The sequence below is a fragment of the Ciona robusta genome, chromosome 4 (genome assembly GCF_009617815.1).
Source record: "Ciona robusta chromosome 4, ASM961781v2".
NCBI lineage: Eukaryota > Metazoa > Chordata > Ascidiacea > Phlebobranchia > Cionidae > Ciona > Ciona robusta.
The window spans coordinates 4370226-4385563 of NC_143238.1; the positions used below are offsets into that span (position 1 = coordinate 4370226).

The 15338-nt window shown below is 34.0% G+C and overlaps 3 protein-coding genes across 8 annotated transcripts; all 3 read left to right on the top strand.

Moving 5' to 3' along the window:
• Positions 1-171: 171 nt before the first annotated feature.
• On the top strand, positions 172-3564 carry LOC149736858 (uncharacterized). 3 transcript variants are annotated; one of them, XM_089876576.1, is made up of 4 exons: positions 172-2107; positions 2165-2322; positions 2685-2756; positions 3002-3564. In XM_089876576.1, the coding sequence occupies exons 1-4, from the start codon at positions 1222-1224 to the stop codon at positions 3389-3391; spliced, it is 1506 nt and encodes a 501-aa protein (XP_089732702.1). In that variant the 5' UTR covers positions 172-1221; the 3' UTR covers positions 3392-3564. The 3 variants fall into 3 exon arrangements, with proteins under 3 accessions (XP_089732702.1, XP_089732700.1, XP_089732701.1); XM_089876574.1 differs by having other exon boundaries at positions 172-2322; XM_089876575.1 differs by having other exon boundaries at positions 172-2322; positions 2688-2756.
• A 340-nt stretch (positions 3565-3904) lies between these two features.
• Positions 3905-7743, top strand: LOC149736859 (uncharacterized). Its single transcript, XM_089876566.1, has 5 exons — positions 3905-4135; positions 4432-4543; positions 4987-5147; positions 5539-5655; positions 5831-7743. The coding sequence occupies exons 1-5, from the start codon at positions 4073-4075 to the stop codon at positions 7379-7381; spliced, it is 2004 nt and encodes a 667-aa protein (XP_089732692.1). The 5' UTR covers positions 3905-4072; the 3' UTR covers positions 7382-7743.
• A 580-nt stretch (positions 7744-8323) lies between these two features.
• LOC149736860 (RILP-like protein 1) lies at positions 8324-14873 on the top strand. 4 transcript variants are annotated; one of them, XM_089876582.1, is made up of 11 exons: positions 8324-8551; positions 8771-8891; positions 9201-9364; positions 9656-9772; positions 10983-11129; positions 11452-11645; positions 11975-12038; positions 12358-12518; positions 12876-12896; positions 13444-13545; positions 13829-14873. In XM_089876582.1, exons 1-11 carry the CDS (start codon positions 8486-8488, stop codon positions 14028-14030), a joined length of 1359 nt encoding a protein of 452 aa, XP_089732708.1. In that variant the 5' UTR covers positions 8324-8485; the 3' UTR covers positions 14031-14873. The 4 variants fall into 4 exon arrangements, with proteins under 4 accessions (XP_089732708.1, XP_089732710.1, XP_089732709.1 ...); XM_089876584.1 differs by having other exon boundaries at positions 11488-11645; XM_089876583.1 differs by lacking the exon at positions 12876-12896.
• The last annotated feature ends 465 nt before the right edge of the window (positions 14874-15338 follow it).

The window sequence follows — 15338 nt, forward strand, 5'->3', positions numbered from 1 at the left end:
CAGGATATTTAAATATTATAGTAGGACGGGGGGAGACGGGACACCTTTAGCACATAAGATCCAAATTTTCTGTTCGTGTTTTAAACAATTAACAACGTTCTATGGGAGTCGTAAGAATATAGTTTTATAATTCTTTGAATGTTCTTTGCTTACTACCAAATTGGACGAGAAACAGAATGAAAAGGTGTCCCATCTTACCCCACCCTACTATATGTGCTATAAGTGTCCTACCTTAGGCCACAGTACTATACATACACTTATACTTGATCGAAGTTTTATTATTAAAAACTTTAAAAGACGAACAATGTAACTTTTAAAATGAAAAATGTAAATATTAGACATGATGTGTCTTTTAGTTAGCGTGTTAGGCTTTAACGTATTCGGACAAGCCCTCAGTAGCGCGATCCCACGTTTGTTTCCGTTTTAGCAGAGCGATAATTGAAGGACTTGCGAATTACGTGTCCATTTTCATCATCATGTTTTATTTCCTATGCACATTTTGTTTCAGCGATGACGTGCGAAGCAAGAATGTAACTTCTACCACCGAAAATTGCCATCTTTATGCCTTGAAGACAGACAATATCTTCCAATTTTTTCACAAGTTCTGTTTCACACACGCAATTTGGTGGCTCTTGCATAGGGAAAGCTCCCCTTTCAAGAAATACTCACCGGGCCCCCCACCGGGCGTGTTTTAGTATGACTCGTAACACCGGGTCCTCACCGGGTCCCACCGATCCCCACCGGGCCCCGCACCGGGCGTGTTTTAGTATATTTTTTTCCACCGGGCCCCACCGGGCCCCGCCGGGCGTGTTTTAGTAGGACCCGTTTGGTTTTCCGTTTTTTCTTAGTAGGTGAATACCCTGTACAACTACTCTGCATGCTCCCTGTGTTTCGCTGGGGAGTTACGAGTGTAGCAGTTATAAGTCGAATTGGTTAACTGTGTAGAGTTTCGGAGAAAATACGATTCCTTTTAAAAAATTGTGTTTAAAAAGTGATAATCTATGCTACGCTGGAAGTTTGCCGTTTTACCACAGTCTTGTAACAGTGTAACACCTGCAGTATCAAAGCATATGGTATCTAAACACGGTTTGATCTATTATTATCTCGGTGCTTGTGAAGAATTTTACTTATAAAGATATTTTTTAAGTACAGGTTTTACATTTTTTCTAGTTCTTATTTACTTTAGCTATATATATTCAGTTTTGTTTTAGTGCCCCAAACATGCAATCTAACACAACAAGCATGCCATTAAACACCCTGAACAAACAACCCATTACTCCAATAATGAAATCAAAAACTCAAAGCATGCAATCAAACACCCCATTCAACACCACAGGCTTGCCATTCAGTATTCAAAGCATGTCACCAAACTATCTAAAAAATCATCTTGGTGTCCCAAATATGCAACCGTATACTCCAAGCATGCAATCCACAGAATCCAACACCCAAAGCTTGCCATTTATCTCAAACTTTCAGACCAACATTACAGGCATGTCATCAAATACCCAAAGCATGCCATTCGGACGTCCAAACATACAGTCAAATACCCCAGCAAGAATGCTATATACTGAAAACAGCACCTTAAACATGCAGTCCAGCACCAATCGACGAGCACGACGTGAAAACTTTACAAGGGCCGAAGAAGATACATTGTATCGGATCATAAATTGCCCTTATCGTCAATTCAAGGATGTGCTTGCAATAAAGCGTAATGATAGCATCACTGCTGCCTTAAAACTAAACAATTGGCAGCTAATTACCAAACTGTTTAATTATGCAACAACAGGCAAAGCACGCAGTGTGGAAAACCTGAAACGTAAATGGCGAAATATGGCAGCACGGAAGATGAAAAATTATGATGAGGGATCAGAATGTAACACAACTGCTCAATCAATGTGTGAACAAGTATTACCACAAACTGCCTCTTCTGTTACATCAACCTTTGTACCTGTTTCAGTGCCTGTGTCCACTGTTCATCTTGAAGAATCTCTGGGACCTCCTAAGCTTATTGATGAAGATGATTTACATCCATTAAAGATACATGAAGTACCAGATGTGAATAATTTTGAATCTGTAAAAGAGAAGAGTCAACTAAAAAAAGAAAAAGGTTTTAAAGAAGTTTGTGTTTCAGAAGCAATTTTAACAAGTGTAAATGGTTTATTAGAATCTACAGAAAAAGCTGATGACACCACAGATTCACAACAAGAGCAAAGTTTGACATCTTTAGAATCTGTGCAAGAAGAGAAAGCAACTTCTGCTCAAAATTCAGCAGTTGAATCAAACCAGGAAGAAATTGAAATTTCAGAATCTACAAGTGTACAGGTTGCCAATCTTTTAACTGAATTAATGTAACTTTTTTATCCTCGTGTAGCGGAGCAATGACAGTCGAGATAGCGCGGGTGTTCTGTTTTATACACCTTGCGCCCATCTGTAATTTTGTGGATGACTATTTTTTGCATTTTTTAAAATATTTTCTATGTATGACTAACAATTTAGCCACCCCATCACTATAAGTAACCATTGTGTTGAAGCAATTGGCAATATGTGTCTGGCCGAAGGCACACACGCTATCAATGTCAGCATCGGGGTTCGAACCCATAACCTTTGGGCTAGAGACAGATCAACTAACCACTGTATCATGGTATACCATTTCTGTACATAGGTAAATTGTTGTCTTATTGCAGCAGCAGTGGAGTGAATATGAATCAGAGGAAGGTTTGCACACAAATATCTGGAAGATGGAAGATTATGACAAGGTATAAAGTTAAAATATCAGCAGTTTTACCTAAGCTACGTGTACAGTCCTGTGCCTTAGTGTAGTGTACATTTGTTGTTTCTTGAAAGGGAAAATATTTACCATTTAAAGCCAGTCGCCTTCTCACTTAACAAAACTCCATAATATAGGTCACTCTGGCATAGGGTTCACACACTTGCTTGAATAGTGTATTTTATATTTATGGTTTAGTTTGCTTTTAAAGTCACTTTGACTAAGTATTTACAGGCCTATAATAGAAAGCAGGAAGAACTTTTAATGGCAAAAAGAGAAAAAGAAATTGCAACCCTTGAGTTAGAGCGACAGAAATATGAAGCAGAGATTAAGACACTGAAGATGAAATGTGAGGCAATAGATGTAATGCATGAGATTGACCTGCAGAAACATGAGCATGAAATTGCACTTTTAAGATTGAGGAAAAAAGCTGATGGAGAAATGTATGCAAGGCAACAGCAAACATATCAAGACAGGCAGAAATCATTGGAAAACATTAGGACAAGGGCAGAAGAAAGAGATATGCAGACAAGAAAAATAGAGGTAGGGCAATATCAGTCACAGTTTCGGAGAATTGAACAGAATGGACTTTACAATATTAGGATTGTAGGTGACCAGCATTAATCTGAAGACTTGGTGGTCCCCCTTAAAACAAAAGAATATACTAAAATATTATCCAACAATAGTGATATTTATATTGCATTTGTTTTTTTTTATTGTGTTCGTTCTTTGAATTCTTTGTGTTTTTGTTATGCTGTGATTGTTTAGCGTTATCAAGATGGAAATTTCTTTGTACAAATCAGTGTGATTCTTTTGGTAAGATAAAAGCCAAACGAGCGTTTTAGTAAGTGAACAGTATACCAGAATCAAGTCTAATATTACCTCAGCAAAAACGTTTGGTGACTGGATGTGTGTAGCATGACAAGCTTAATCAAAAATATGGTTGAGCAGGAGAAGATTTTATAAATTTAACTATATAATTACCGAAAATGTCTTATAATAGGTTGCAACCGCAGTATTTATACACGGAATCTGCCATTCCGGTAGCAACTATTTCAATATTGTTAAGTGGTCCACTTAAAAATGTATAATAATTTTAATCAAGATCTTAGCACAAGAGGGAAGCAAAGAGTTCAGTATATAAACCAAAGTTAAAAAAAATATTTTCAGAAGTTTAGGTTGTCGAAATTGTAGAAAAGTATACACAAAACAAATTACATGTTATGTAGTTATTCCGCTTTGATTGCGGTCTTGGTTTTTAATATATGCTACAACAAAAGTACGGATTAAGACTTATTTAAAAAAATGGCTGACGATCCTACTATGGGAGAAGAATGCACGGTCGAAACGAATGTGGATACGTTAAAGGTATAACTGTGATAAAACAATCTTACTTTGACTTGTATTGATGCATTCGTTGTTTATTGCATTTATGAAATATTTAAATAAATTTGTGTTTTAGTGTGCTGAGGGCGATTTTAGTTGTGTTTATACAATAGTAGTTACAGTATACTAGTATACTGCAAAATGTTCTTCATAAAGACTTCTGATGTTAATTATGTGTCTAAAAATTGTAATTGCTTTTAGTTTCTTATGTTTTGATAGTAAGAGGCACTTGCAATCTTCAAACCAAAGATCCATAACCACTACCTTTGTTAATTCAGAACACAGAAGATGTATTTTCAATCCCAGTGTCTTCACTTACCTGTGAAAATGTGGAGAGTATGGCCATGTCAGTATGGAAAGATCTAGAAGTTCTCCAGCCATCAGTAGAAGGTATATTATTATGGGAGCAGAGTGGGAAAACTATATATGTTGGGTACTGTGCAGAATATGGCAACGACACAACAGTATTATGATGAAATTTCTCAAATTTGGCAATGTTATGATAACATATGGGATAAAATATCTTGCCTAATGACAACCATAGGTGTGTGTTGGTACTTTTTCTATAGTAGGTACAGTGTACTGGGATTTGTGGAGAATTCTTATCTTTACGCGAGAGTCCTAGACCTCTGGTTAGAGGACCTAGAATTTAAAGTCAGATTTGGCCATCACCCAAATAGCCAGAGCGCTAATGTAGTTTAAATTCTAAATTTTCTTTTTTCATGTGCAACTAGTGTGTGTCTATTGTGTTTAAACTGGCATGTACTGGGTTCAAGGCTCAAACCATGAGGAAATTTTTTTTTTCATACCAACAAAGCTTATTTACATTCCAGGTACACTTCAAGGGATGGCATCTAAACTTGTAAAAATGTTTGAAATACTGGACTCCCTTGTAAAAAATCAACAGTCCAGCACTTCAAACACAACATTTCAAAATCCTTCGGTTAAAAAACTTCAACTTGAAATGAAGTTGAGTGAAGAGAAGCATGAAGAGGTAGATAATAGATATAACAAATTTTGGTTGCTCTAATAAGCTTTTTACTTATAATCTGTAAACTTTAAATAAGAGTGACAGAATAATTATGGTTCAATTATAACTTTACTTTATGGGTTAGGCACTTCCCTCTTAAATCTGAAATTGCACTTAAAATATTATATACATAATTATATTCATATATCCTAATCAATATCTTGAAAATATTACTAGAAAGTCAAAAAAAATGTTGGGTATTTTACTAATTAAATTACAATTGCCGATCCCTGTAGCTAAATGCAAATATACTGTACTAGATTTTTTGGTATAGTTTAAAAGATTTAAATGGCTGCCCCTCTTAAGTTGTGACCTTATAGCATTTTCTCAGTGAAATAATTACAGACTTGTTTAGGAACTGGATGCAATCAAAGCTGCTTGGAAGGAAGATATAAATGACTGGAAAGAATCATTGGAGCTTGTACAGGAGGATAACCAAAGGTTGGCATTAATGCTTTCCGAAAAATTGGAGGTAATTTGTCCTTGTATAGTGTATGTGATGCAATTATCAAATATAACAGTATCTATGTTGCTGCTTTAAAAGTGCTTAGTTGTCACAAAAAAAAAAAAAACTTGAAAAAAACATATAACAACTACAAGTGTTAGGTCATAAATATTATTTTAAATTCCTAAATATTTTTTTCCAGGTATGCATAGATACTTCATCTCCACATAGGGATAATGAAACTGATGACTTGGTTCAACCAACTACAGAACGAAATGAGTTGAATGAATTTCCTGTACCTTTTCAACCTACCATGTTTGACCAGAATTTTCAAGCAACTGAAACTGAGGATGAAAAAAGTTCAAACCTTTCCCCACTTCATTCAATGGAAGACACCTCAGAGTTCAATGGGTTAGATCCATTTTTATATTACCCGGATAATGGTTACACTTTTGAGGAGTATTTTGCTGAGCCTACTTTTAACAAAAAGGAACGAAAAATGGAACGAGTGAATCATAAATTAAAGTTTGTTGCAGTTCCTGGAAAAACCATTTACCACAAGGAAAAGCTGCATGACAACCAGGGATATTCCTATAAGGTTAAAAAGGTTTCTGCCAAAGGAACAGTAAAGTGGAAATGTACTTCCAAAGTGACTAAGTGTAAAGCTAGTGTGAAGGAAAAAAGAGGAATGTACAAGTTAGGCCACTGTGAACATAATCATAAAGCTGTACCAAAGAATAAACAAGCAGTAATTGCACAAATCAAGGAAAATCAAGTTAAAAAGGCTAAACGAAGAAAACGTATCAGAAAATTGGAGAAGATGCAAAAAACTTTGGATCCAGAAGTTTTTTCACATCTTGGACTTTCAGAACCTGAAGTTAGTGATTATACATTAGAACCTGTGGATTTAAAACCAATAAAGCATAAACTTCTGAAGCAAAGAAGGAACAGAAGGATAGACACAACAGTTACAAGAATCAGCATGCCGCATAGTTATCCATTGCAAACTTCAAAAATGGAAAACGAAAATGCGATAAACTCTTTAAACTCCGCACAGGTTCGTGGAGCCAAGTCAGTTAGGCTTACTCCAGAGGAATTCTTAAAATCAAGGCGGGAATATTGGTCACAACATGGAACTGACCTCCCTGAAGAAAGTGAGGTTGATGAAATACAATATACGGTCATCGAAGGTGGCTCTAGTAGGGGCAGTGATAAACTTTTTGACAGTCTCGGACACTCTTACAATGGTGGGGCTATTTATTCTACAAGGGGTTCAGCCACAAGACATTGGAGGTGCTCAGTGAGGAACAAAAAGACTTATTGTCACGCTAGTGTTACTGAGAGGTCCGGTGTATTTATGAGAGGCAACCGACCTCATAACCATAAACCCCGGCCCGGTCACGATATTTTGTCAGTGATAATGTTCACTTCAAAGCAGGCTGGCTGTGAGCATTTAAACATCCCAGCATCTTCAATAGCTCGCGATATAGTGGGGACTTATTTACCTGAAGATCACGGTTTCCAAGTTAAAATGGAACGTATCGAACGCAGGATAAACAAATACCGGCAAAATTTGCGTCGGCCAACTAAATCTAAAGTTAAAACTGAAATGAAAATGGAGCCAGAAATGACTTTTGAAACATTAATTAATAACAACAGGGGTATTACAGTTGAAACTATAATTCATAACGATTCAGAACTTTGTGCAGATGATGTTTTAACTGAACCTGGAATTAATATAGAAATACATTAATTAGAAGATGCAGTTTTTAACATTATATTTAAAAAATACATTTTCGGAGAAGATTAATTAATGCAACCCAGTGTTTCTGAACCACTGGATTGCAACCAAAGGCAGAGGGTCAATCACTTTGTTTGGTCACTCACTAATATTTTACAAAATTGTTTGATGGATTTTAAAAGTTAACAAACAGCATATATTTAACTCAAACACTTTCACTGTTTTTTTATGAGTTAATAAGAAATCCTGGCTTAAAAACTGCCTCATATGTAAATAAAGTCTATTTTATTATACAAGAAAATTCCTTTTGTTTGTTCCATGTAATTGGCAACCACATTTGGTTGCTCGAATTAATAAATTTATGATCAGTTTCACTTGGTTTACATGTCATCTGTTTGAAATACATATTTCTTCATCAGTTTGTAGCACAGAATAAAAGTATGTTAAATTTTACTTTTCGAATTTACTTTTTTGAAGTTTAATACCTTTAGCATAAAAACGTTATAGATGTTCGTTTTATAACAAATTGCATATGGGTGACTATGTGTAGTGCAATTTGGTGTTTGTATAGTAAAACACGACGTAAAGTAGGAGAAAGTCATAAAAACCTACGATTCTCGTGACCAAGGATTGATTTGTGACGTAATGTTTATCATTATGTTCTTTATTTCGGGAGTTTCCCTTTAACCAAAGCTTGTGATTTAAAACAAGTTGCGAAAATTTAAATATTTTAATTTTTCGCGGCCGAATGTACAACTGCGCAGTAGCTATATTCGTTTAAAAATGACCTTTGAACTATAAAATAGGTATAAATTTATTTTATAAATAAATAAAACTTTTAAAATATTAATATTTTAGTAATATATCTTTGTTACGTTTTATGCGGGACCATATTTTAACCAGACAACTTTAGTGATTATAACGGTTGTGTTGTTTACAGTTGTATAATGCTTTGCTTCGTAAGTTCAAGTGTTGAAACATTTATTAATGCTTTACAATTCTCGTATAAACACTAAAGTCATCTAAAATTGTAAGGTTATGTTACAGTATATTTATTATATGTGTAGTTGTTGTAGTCAGTATAATATTTAATGTGTTTTAGTTGTAAGTTACGTTATGTCTAAAGAAGAAGCACAAACCGAAAGTTCAGATGACGATTCGTCAACGTTTTCTGAAGAATTCGTGAGTGCTTATATACCTATTGATAGAAGCCTTGATAATTAGGCTCGTTGGATGTGTTTTCTATAGTTAATAAATGGTTGGTTATTAGTGTGTTACTAGTTATTTGGTTATTAGGAGAATGAAGGTATAATAAAAATAGTATTCAAAACTAAAAAAATGATATTCACGCCATGCTTATAACTATGCTTGTCATTTATTGATGTTTTTTATTTGTATTAGGTAAATGAACAAAATCCTCAAGTGTTTGAAAAAGCAGCAGAACTTCTAAATGTTGTGGATGTTTATAACATTGCTTCAAGTGTGGGACAGGAGTTTGAACGACTTACTGATGCATTTGGAGGTATTGTATCATCTATAATTGTAATAAATTCAAACCACACTGTTTTAAAATGTTTCTTAGGGTCTAATGAAGTTCTCATGGCAATTGTTAGTTTGTGGTTTTAATGGTCTGAAGTTTCGATTGCCATATGGCAACACATCTTCAGGGGTATGTCGTTAAGTGTCTTGTCCAAGAACATGTACGCCTACAATGTATTTTTTACATTTAATGTCTACTAGTACTAATACAATATAAAAAAATATTATGGATAGCAATAACTTAAGTACCATTTGTTCAGCATTGGAGTTTTTATGTTGAACTATTCCCCAGGTGCTGTGTTTGTTGGCGTGATGCCAAAGATCATAAGAATTCTAGAGTTGCTTGAAACATTTGCGGCACAGAATGTTGGTGGTGGCGATAAAATGACGGAACTTGCTGCAACTGTGCAGAAGTTGCAACTGGACAGTCGGTTAAAGGACCAAAAGCAGCAAGAAGTAAGTTGCCTGGTAAATGTGGTTAATTTTAATAACAGTGGTACTTCTAGCCTTTTATAAGCTGAAACACAAATATATATAGCATATGTGAGAAATGTCAATCAATTGGCCATGTTTCTTAAAGTGTTGCTTTCAGTTTACACAAATGGGTTTGTAAGCTTTTTTTAAACCAACATACAGATTAATACTGGGTTAAATAAATAATGTGGCAATGAAAACAACATTTATAAAAAAGGCCTTTTACCCTTTTTTATTTTTAATAAAAAAAACTCATACAAACTTGGTAATTAGGAGATAGAGATAGTAGAAGCAGCTTGGAAAGATGAGACACGAGGTCTCATGGAAACAGTTGCAACGCTTGAAGAGGATAACCGAAAGTTGACCTTACTACTTACTGAAAAGATGGAGGTAGAAACTTTGTATAAAACTCTTTAACCCTTTGGGGACGAGATATATTTTAACAAATTTTCCATTTTTGACCGACTGTCACATATTGCTCCCTAGCGACACAGGTGTTTGTGCTGGCGAAAAATGACCAATTAGACTTTTGTTCTTTGGAAAAATTGCTACAAGATTGTATTTTGATTTTTTTGATGACGTCATCAAATTTTGAATGATATCATCAGAAATCTTGTATTTACGTGTAATCAGGGTTTTTAGGTAAAAATTACATAAGGAATCTATTGCAAAGTTGATTCCTGGTTTGTTTACTACCCAACTAAAATGATTGTTTGATTTGGTGATGTCAAAGGGATCAATTACGTCACTTATAACCTGATGACGTCATTTTTTGAAAGTTCATTTTCGCTAAAATCTTAACAAAACTTGCCAAAAACGTTTTATTATGAATTTAAAGGTAGAAACAACGTGTAGAAGCAAAATGAAATTAGATAATACACACAAAATCATATTTTATGTAAAATTTGTTTCATAATACCGAAAAAACTTGTAGAAACAGCTGACATAGCTATTTTTACGCAAAACCACATTTTTTACCGGTAACTTAGACGGGGAAGCCCCAGAGCAACATAGAGATCAGATAAAATCGCTTTTATTGGACAGAATGACGTTAAAACCTTGATTTTGGACAGAATATGAACCATCTTTTTAAAAAAGGCTTTAGGGTTTTCAAATCAAGTTTGGTAAAAACTTTTAAATGCTATGATGCCTTTTTCAAACGTTATATTGGTAGATAATTCCTTCCTCTTTCAAATAAAACCAACTGTAAGAACTTTTACCAACTATAAAAAAAATGATGAACATTTTTGTGAACACCTGTTTCAAAATGCATATTTGCATTACTCGTCCCTAAGGAGTTAATGCCTTTTTTACCAGTTTATAACTGAAAACTCATATATTTATATATAGTACAGTAGGCAGTAACATGTTGGGTTAATAGGCAAACTTTGGCCTAAATCTCAAGTCCAATTACGTATCATGCTGTAGAATGTAGGACCTCACCCACATAAAATATAATAAATGGTTGTAGAAAGAATTAAGGTTACTGTACTATTTATAAAATGAATCAAATTTGACAGCTCTCACCTCTCAGTAAAAAACTATGGTTGCTGTAGTTCACTGTGGTGTATATAACTGATGTTTGTATTTTTATCTAAAGGAGGAGAATGCAAACATGCTCAACTTCATTCCTTCAGAACAACAAGGATCTTCTGTGTCAAAGTTACAGGAACAAATACAAAAACAGCGAGATGAAATCCGTGCAAGGAATCGAATTATTGAAGAAAAGAATGCAGAATCTGAAGCAGTGAGTGCATTTTACCGGATATACAATCATGAAGCATCTGCGATTGTTTTGTAGTTTTAAAATTTTTTTTGGTATACTTTATGGTTTAAAGGAGAAATTTTTCAAATCTTTATATCCTGACAACTTTGGATTCCCACACACTTAGTGAAGACTGTTTTGGTACAACATCTGCTAAGTGTCTTGTTAAATGACACATTTGAATATTGTGTCAAACTGTCAAGCATTGAACTTGGTATCCTATGCTTACTATGCAGGCATCTAACCACTAAACTATGGCACCAGAAAATCTTAACAGGAACATTCTTAAAATTGTTCATTTTAGACTTGTTGTTATGAGTATAACAACATTCACCCACAGCTTCAACTCCAAGTAAACAGGATGGGGAAATTAAACGTTGAAGTTCGAAGAAAAATCACGATTCTTGAACAACAAGGAAAGAATCTGATTCAACAGAAAAGTGAATTGGAGTCAAGATTGCAAGGACAACCTGCACTTGTTACTGATATGAAGATAAGGTTTGAAATAATTTATTCTGTATTTTTGTTTGACGCATTTATTAAAGCAGCTTTTATCTGTAGCATGTTTTGAACAACTAGCATTTTAAATATATTTGATTATGAATAACCACTTTCACTTTGATATTAGTTGTGGTAACCCCTTCGTATACTGCGGTGGTAACCTGTTTGTATATTAAGTAATAGGAATTGTATTTCACCAGATTGTGTATTGCAATCTGTTGTCTGCCAACATAAGTAGATGTGTGGGTTGTTTGGTATGGTGGATTTTATTACTTGGTTATAATACAGTAGTTTACATATTAGTTTTATAACATCTTACATCTCAGTTCTTCGCCACACCCAAAACCTGTAAAAACCGAAGCAGCCTCTTGTTCTACACAGGATGACAAGGTATAAGCCTCGTTTAGTTTTAGTGGTGTCTTAAAATAACCGAGTTGTTATTCAAAACATGGTTTAAAACACTATACATACTATTTGAAGTGCTAACCTGTAGCAGCCATATTTTTCAAGATATAAACAATGTAACTGTAAATATAACCGCACTGAATTTGGGCCCCTCTATTTATTTAAGTTCTTGTTAAAAGATCTAGGATTTAAAACAAAATTTTGCCTATTATCCCAAAGCAAACTGTTTAAAATGTTTGTCCAAATAAATAAATGTGCTCCAGTTCAAGTTCATATCTCAAACCAAAGTATATTTCATTCACAGTGGCCAGGAGACCCATTGTTGGCGAACAAACTGGTGATTGACCTCAGTGATCCCAACAGACCTCGTTACACACTGCAGGAGCTGCAGGAAGTTTTAAATGATCGAAACAAACTAAAAGCTCGATGTTTTCTACTGGAGGAAGAGCTGCGTTACTTCAAGGGGTATTCAGTTTTTATTTTTAGATATTATGGCCCTTTATTACGAGTTTTTTTGTTATGTTTTAAGTCTAAAAATTGCTTTTTGTTTAAAATTTTTTGCTTAATTTCCTGCACTTAAGCAATATACACGTTAAAGATTCTTCTTTCAAAATATGTACATTTTCTGTGTTAATACTTTGCACTATAGCAATATATTTGTCTTTTTTATTTCACTTTATTTCGATTTTGAATTAAGTTTAAGTATTTTTTGTTGTTGTTATAATTTGTTAAGTTAAGTTTTGGTTGCAAAGCACGTACACTAACGCATGTTGCAATTACTTAAATTATGTTTTCTTTTCATTTTCCTCACTGCTGGCACAGAGTGGCAAAGAAACACGGATAGTAAGTTGTTATTTTGTTGTGAATTTTAGGGTTGTTTACCTATAGTACTGTGGGTTAAGATGGATCTTGTTACTACATAATGCCCTTAATTTCTTAATTATGTTCTTAGAGTTGTTTGTAAGGATACAGTTGTATAATTCTGTGAATATTCTTTTTTACCACTGTATCGAATGATAAAAGATAATGAAAAAATGTTTCATCTTACCGCAACCTACTATATATTTAGAATTAATTATTTAGTTTACATCTTGAACTAATTTGCTTGTGGATATGTAACAGTTTAAATCAAAGATAGATAATTTAATCTTGGATGAGATACTACAACTACCAAAAAAAATATAACACTAGCAAACATTTTAAACAATTGAGGTATAGAAAAATAAAACTTTGCTGTTGCATGAACAACATAACTGCATTATATTTGCTTGATTGCAAATTTTCAATATTGGTTTTCTGCAATCAGTCTATAGTGTATGTCTGTTTTTTTTATTAAAAATTCAATTATACATTTATGCTCCTCTTCAAATATTATATCTTCTTCTTTTAGTGATGATTCCTGGGAAGAGTTGGGTGATGCTGAGCTCCAACAATCCAAACAACAAAGTGAGAAAAACAATAATCTTCCCCAACAAAGTGGGATCAGAAGATTGTGAGTTTATTATTTAATTTATGGAAGTAAAGCATAACATACAAAAATCCTCAAATAGTGAACAGTAAGAGAGATATTTTTAGCCTAAATTGGCATCATCAGTGTTATTCAAATAGAATTCTACTAAGAAAAACATTTATTTCAACTTGATGCCATTTAAATAACAAAGTAATAAAATTATTTAGCAGTCAAGCTTTTTTTGACCCTTATTCAGTAGTTTTTACCCCATTTCAGTTTTTTTTTATCCAACATAGATTTGCCACTAATGCTTTTTTATTATTAGTTTCTCGTACATTACTGGTGGTGGTGGTGAGGGGTTATGGAAGCGTAACGAGGTTACCAAGGAAACATCACCCAAACGTCACCAAGTTGTGGAAGAAGACAACACAAATTTACTTGATACCGATGATTTAGATCAACTTATACCGGATCTAACTGTGCCACCTGCACAGGATATGACAGAACTTGGTGCTTCATCTTGCTAATGAAGAAAAGGAGCATCCTTTTTTAAAACAAATGGATATCTTGTCCTTTAGGTTTAAAATTTTTTCCACCAAATATTTTTTTGGACTTCATGAAAAAAATAATTTTGTCCGAGTTTTTTTTTGAATGTATTTTTTGGGTAATAAGCCTACTCTGGCCTAAATCCTAGTTGCCTCTCTGTAGGACCTGACCCTCTGTAGGACCTGACCCATATAAAACAGAAACATCTAGATTTTCAGGTTTTGACATTACGGATTTCTAAAGAGTTTTGTTTTTGTTATTATTTTAAAGCTCAAAGGCATTTTTGATCATCTTTTCAGGATCATTTTTTCACATTATGGTTCTTTGGATTTCATATCGTTATGTTTAAAAGGTGTTAATGTCATTTCATGATCTCATCTTGTTTGGAATTTATAACTTTTTATGCAATATTTGCATCTGGATTTTTGGTAAGTGTTTTGTTACCCATATATATGTTCAATATTTTCTAAGTTTCAATGAAGTCTTTCTGTTGTATTTATTTATACAAGTTCCATACTGTATGTAGAACTTTTCTTCAATTTCCAGCACTATGTTTTCATTTTCTCCTTAATCCAATGCTTACCATTACACCATAATGCCAATTTATTTTAAAACCCAGAGCACTTAGTTGACTCAAGGAAATATTACCTTTCTGCTTATTTAATTCACCCGTTTCAACCCAATGTTCTATTTGCCTAAAATCTTGTCATGCCGCATACAATTTTCATTGATTCACTGTAAAAAATATTCGCCTTTCAGTATTTTATGTTAAACCAAACTGTAAAAGTTACCATGCCACAGTTGCAATAAAACATCGCGATGTATTCTCAGAATTGATCATGACGTTAGTATACGCAGTATGACATGCAATACCAAGTATAGTAATATGATGTTAGACGCTTTATTTTCTATTGGCTGAAAGTTTCTAATAGTACAACGCAATCAATTATGCAGTGACGAAACGAGCACAATTTTTTTTTTACGCCAATGTAATCGTTCGTCGCTGTATATGTTCCTAAAGTGAAACTTCATGTCCACCGGTGACACATAAACAGTTCTTGCCAAAAAAGCTTTGACATGCCTTTAAATTTTACAAGGCGCAGTTCATGCAGCATTACTTGACGCCACAAAGCCGTTCTAATCGCCTACAATTTTTCAATTACGCTTATTTTTAAATTCTCTAGTTAACCAATGAGTTTGCGGCTCTGGCAAAATGTAAACTTAATTACCTGAGTAACGAAACCAATCACGTGACAGTGATAAGTGCACACAACATGCATAATTTACTC

Excerpts from the sequence above, each read along its gene's own strand:
- LOC149736858 (XM_089876574.1), top strand. The coding sequence starts at position 1,222 with ATGCAATCTAACACAACAAGCATGCCATTAAACACCCTGAACAAACAA. Across the intron at positions 2,323-2,684 it reads CAGAATCTACAAGTGTACAG|CAGCAGTGGAGTGAATATGA; the intron begins GTTGCCAATCTT and ends GTCTTATTGCAG. Across the intron at positions 2,757-3,001 it reads AGATGGAAGATTATGACAAG|GCCTATAATAGAAAGCAGGA; the intron begins GTATAAAGTTAA and ends AAGTATTTACAG.
- LOC149736859 (XM_089876566.1), top strand. The coding sequence starts at position 4,073 with ATGGCTGACGATCCTACTATGGGAGAAGAATGCACGGTCGAAACGAAT. Across the intron at positions 5,148-5,538 it reads GTGAAGAGAAGCATGAAGAG|GAACTGGATGCAATCAAAGC; the intron begins GTAGATAATAGA and ends AGACTTGTTTAG. Across the intron at positions 5,656-5,830 it reads TGCTTTCCGAAAAATTGGAG|GTATGCATAGATACTTCATC; the intron begins GTAATTTGTCCT and ends ATTTTTTTCCAG.
- LOC149736860 (XM_089876582.1), top strand. The coding sequence starts at position 8,486 with ATGTCTAAAGAAGAAGCACAAACCGAAAGTTCAGATGACGATTCGTCA. Across the intron at positions 11,130-11,451 it reads AGAATGCAGAATCTGAAGCA|ACTTGTTGTTATGAGTATAA; the intron begins GTGAGTGCATTT and ends TGTTCATTTTAG. Across the intron at positions 12,039-12,357 it reads GTTCTACACAGGATGACAAG|TGGCCAGGAGACCCATTGTT; the intron begins GTATAAGCCTCG and ends TTTCATTCACAG.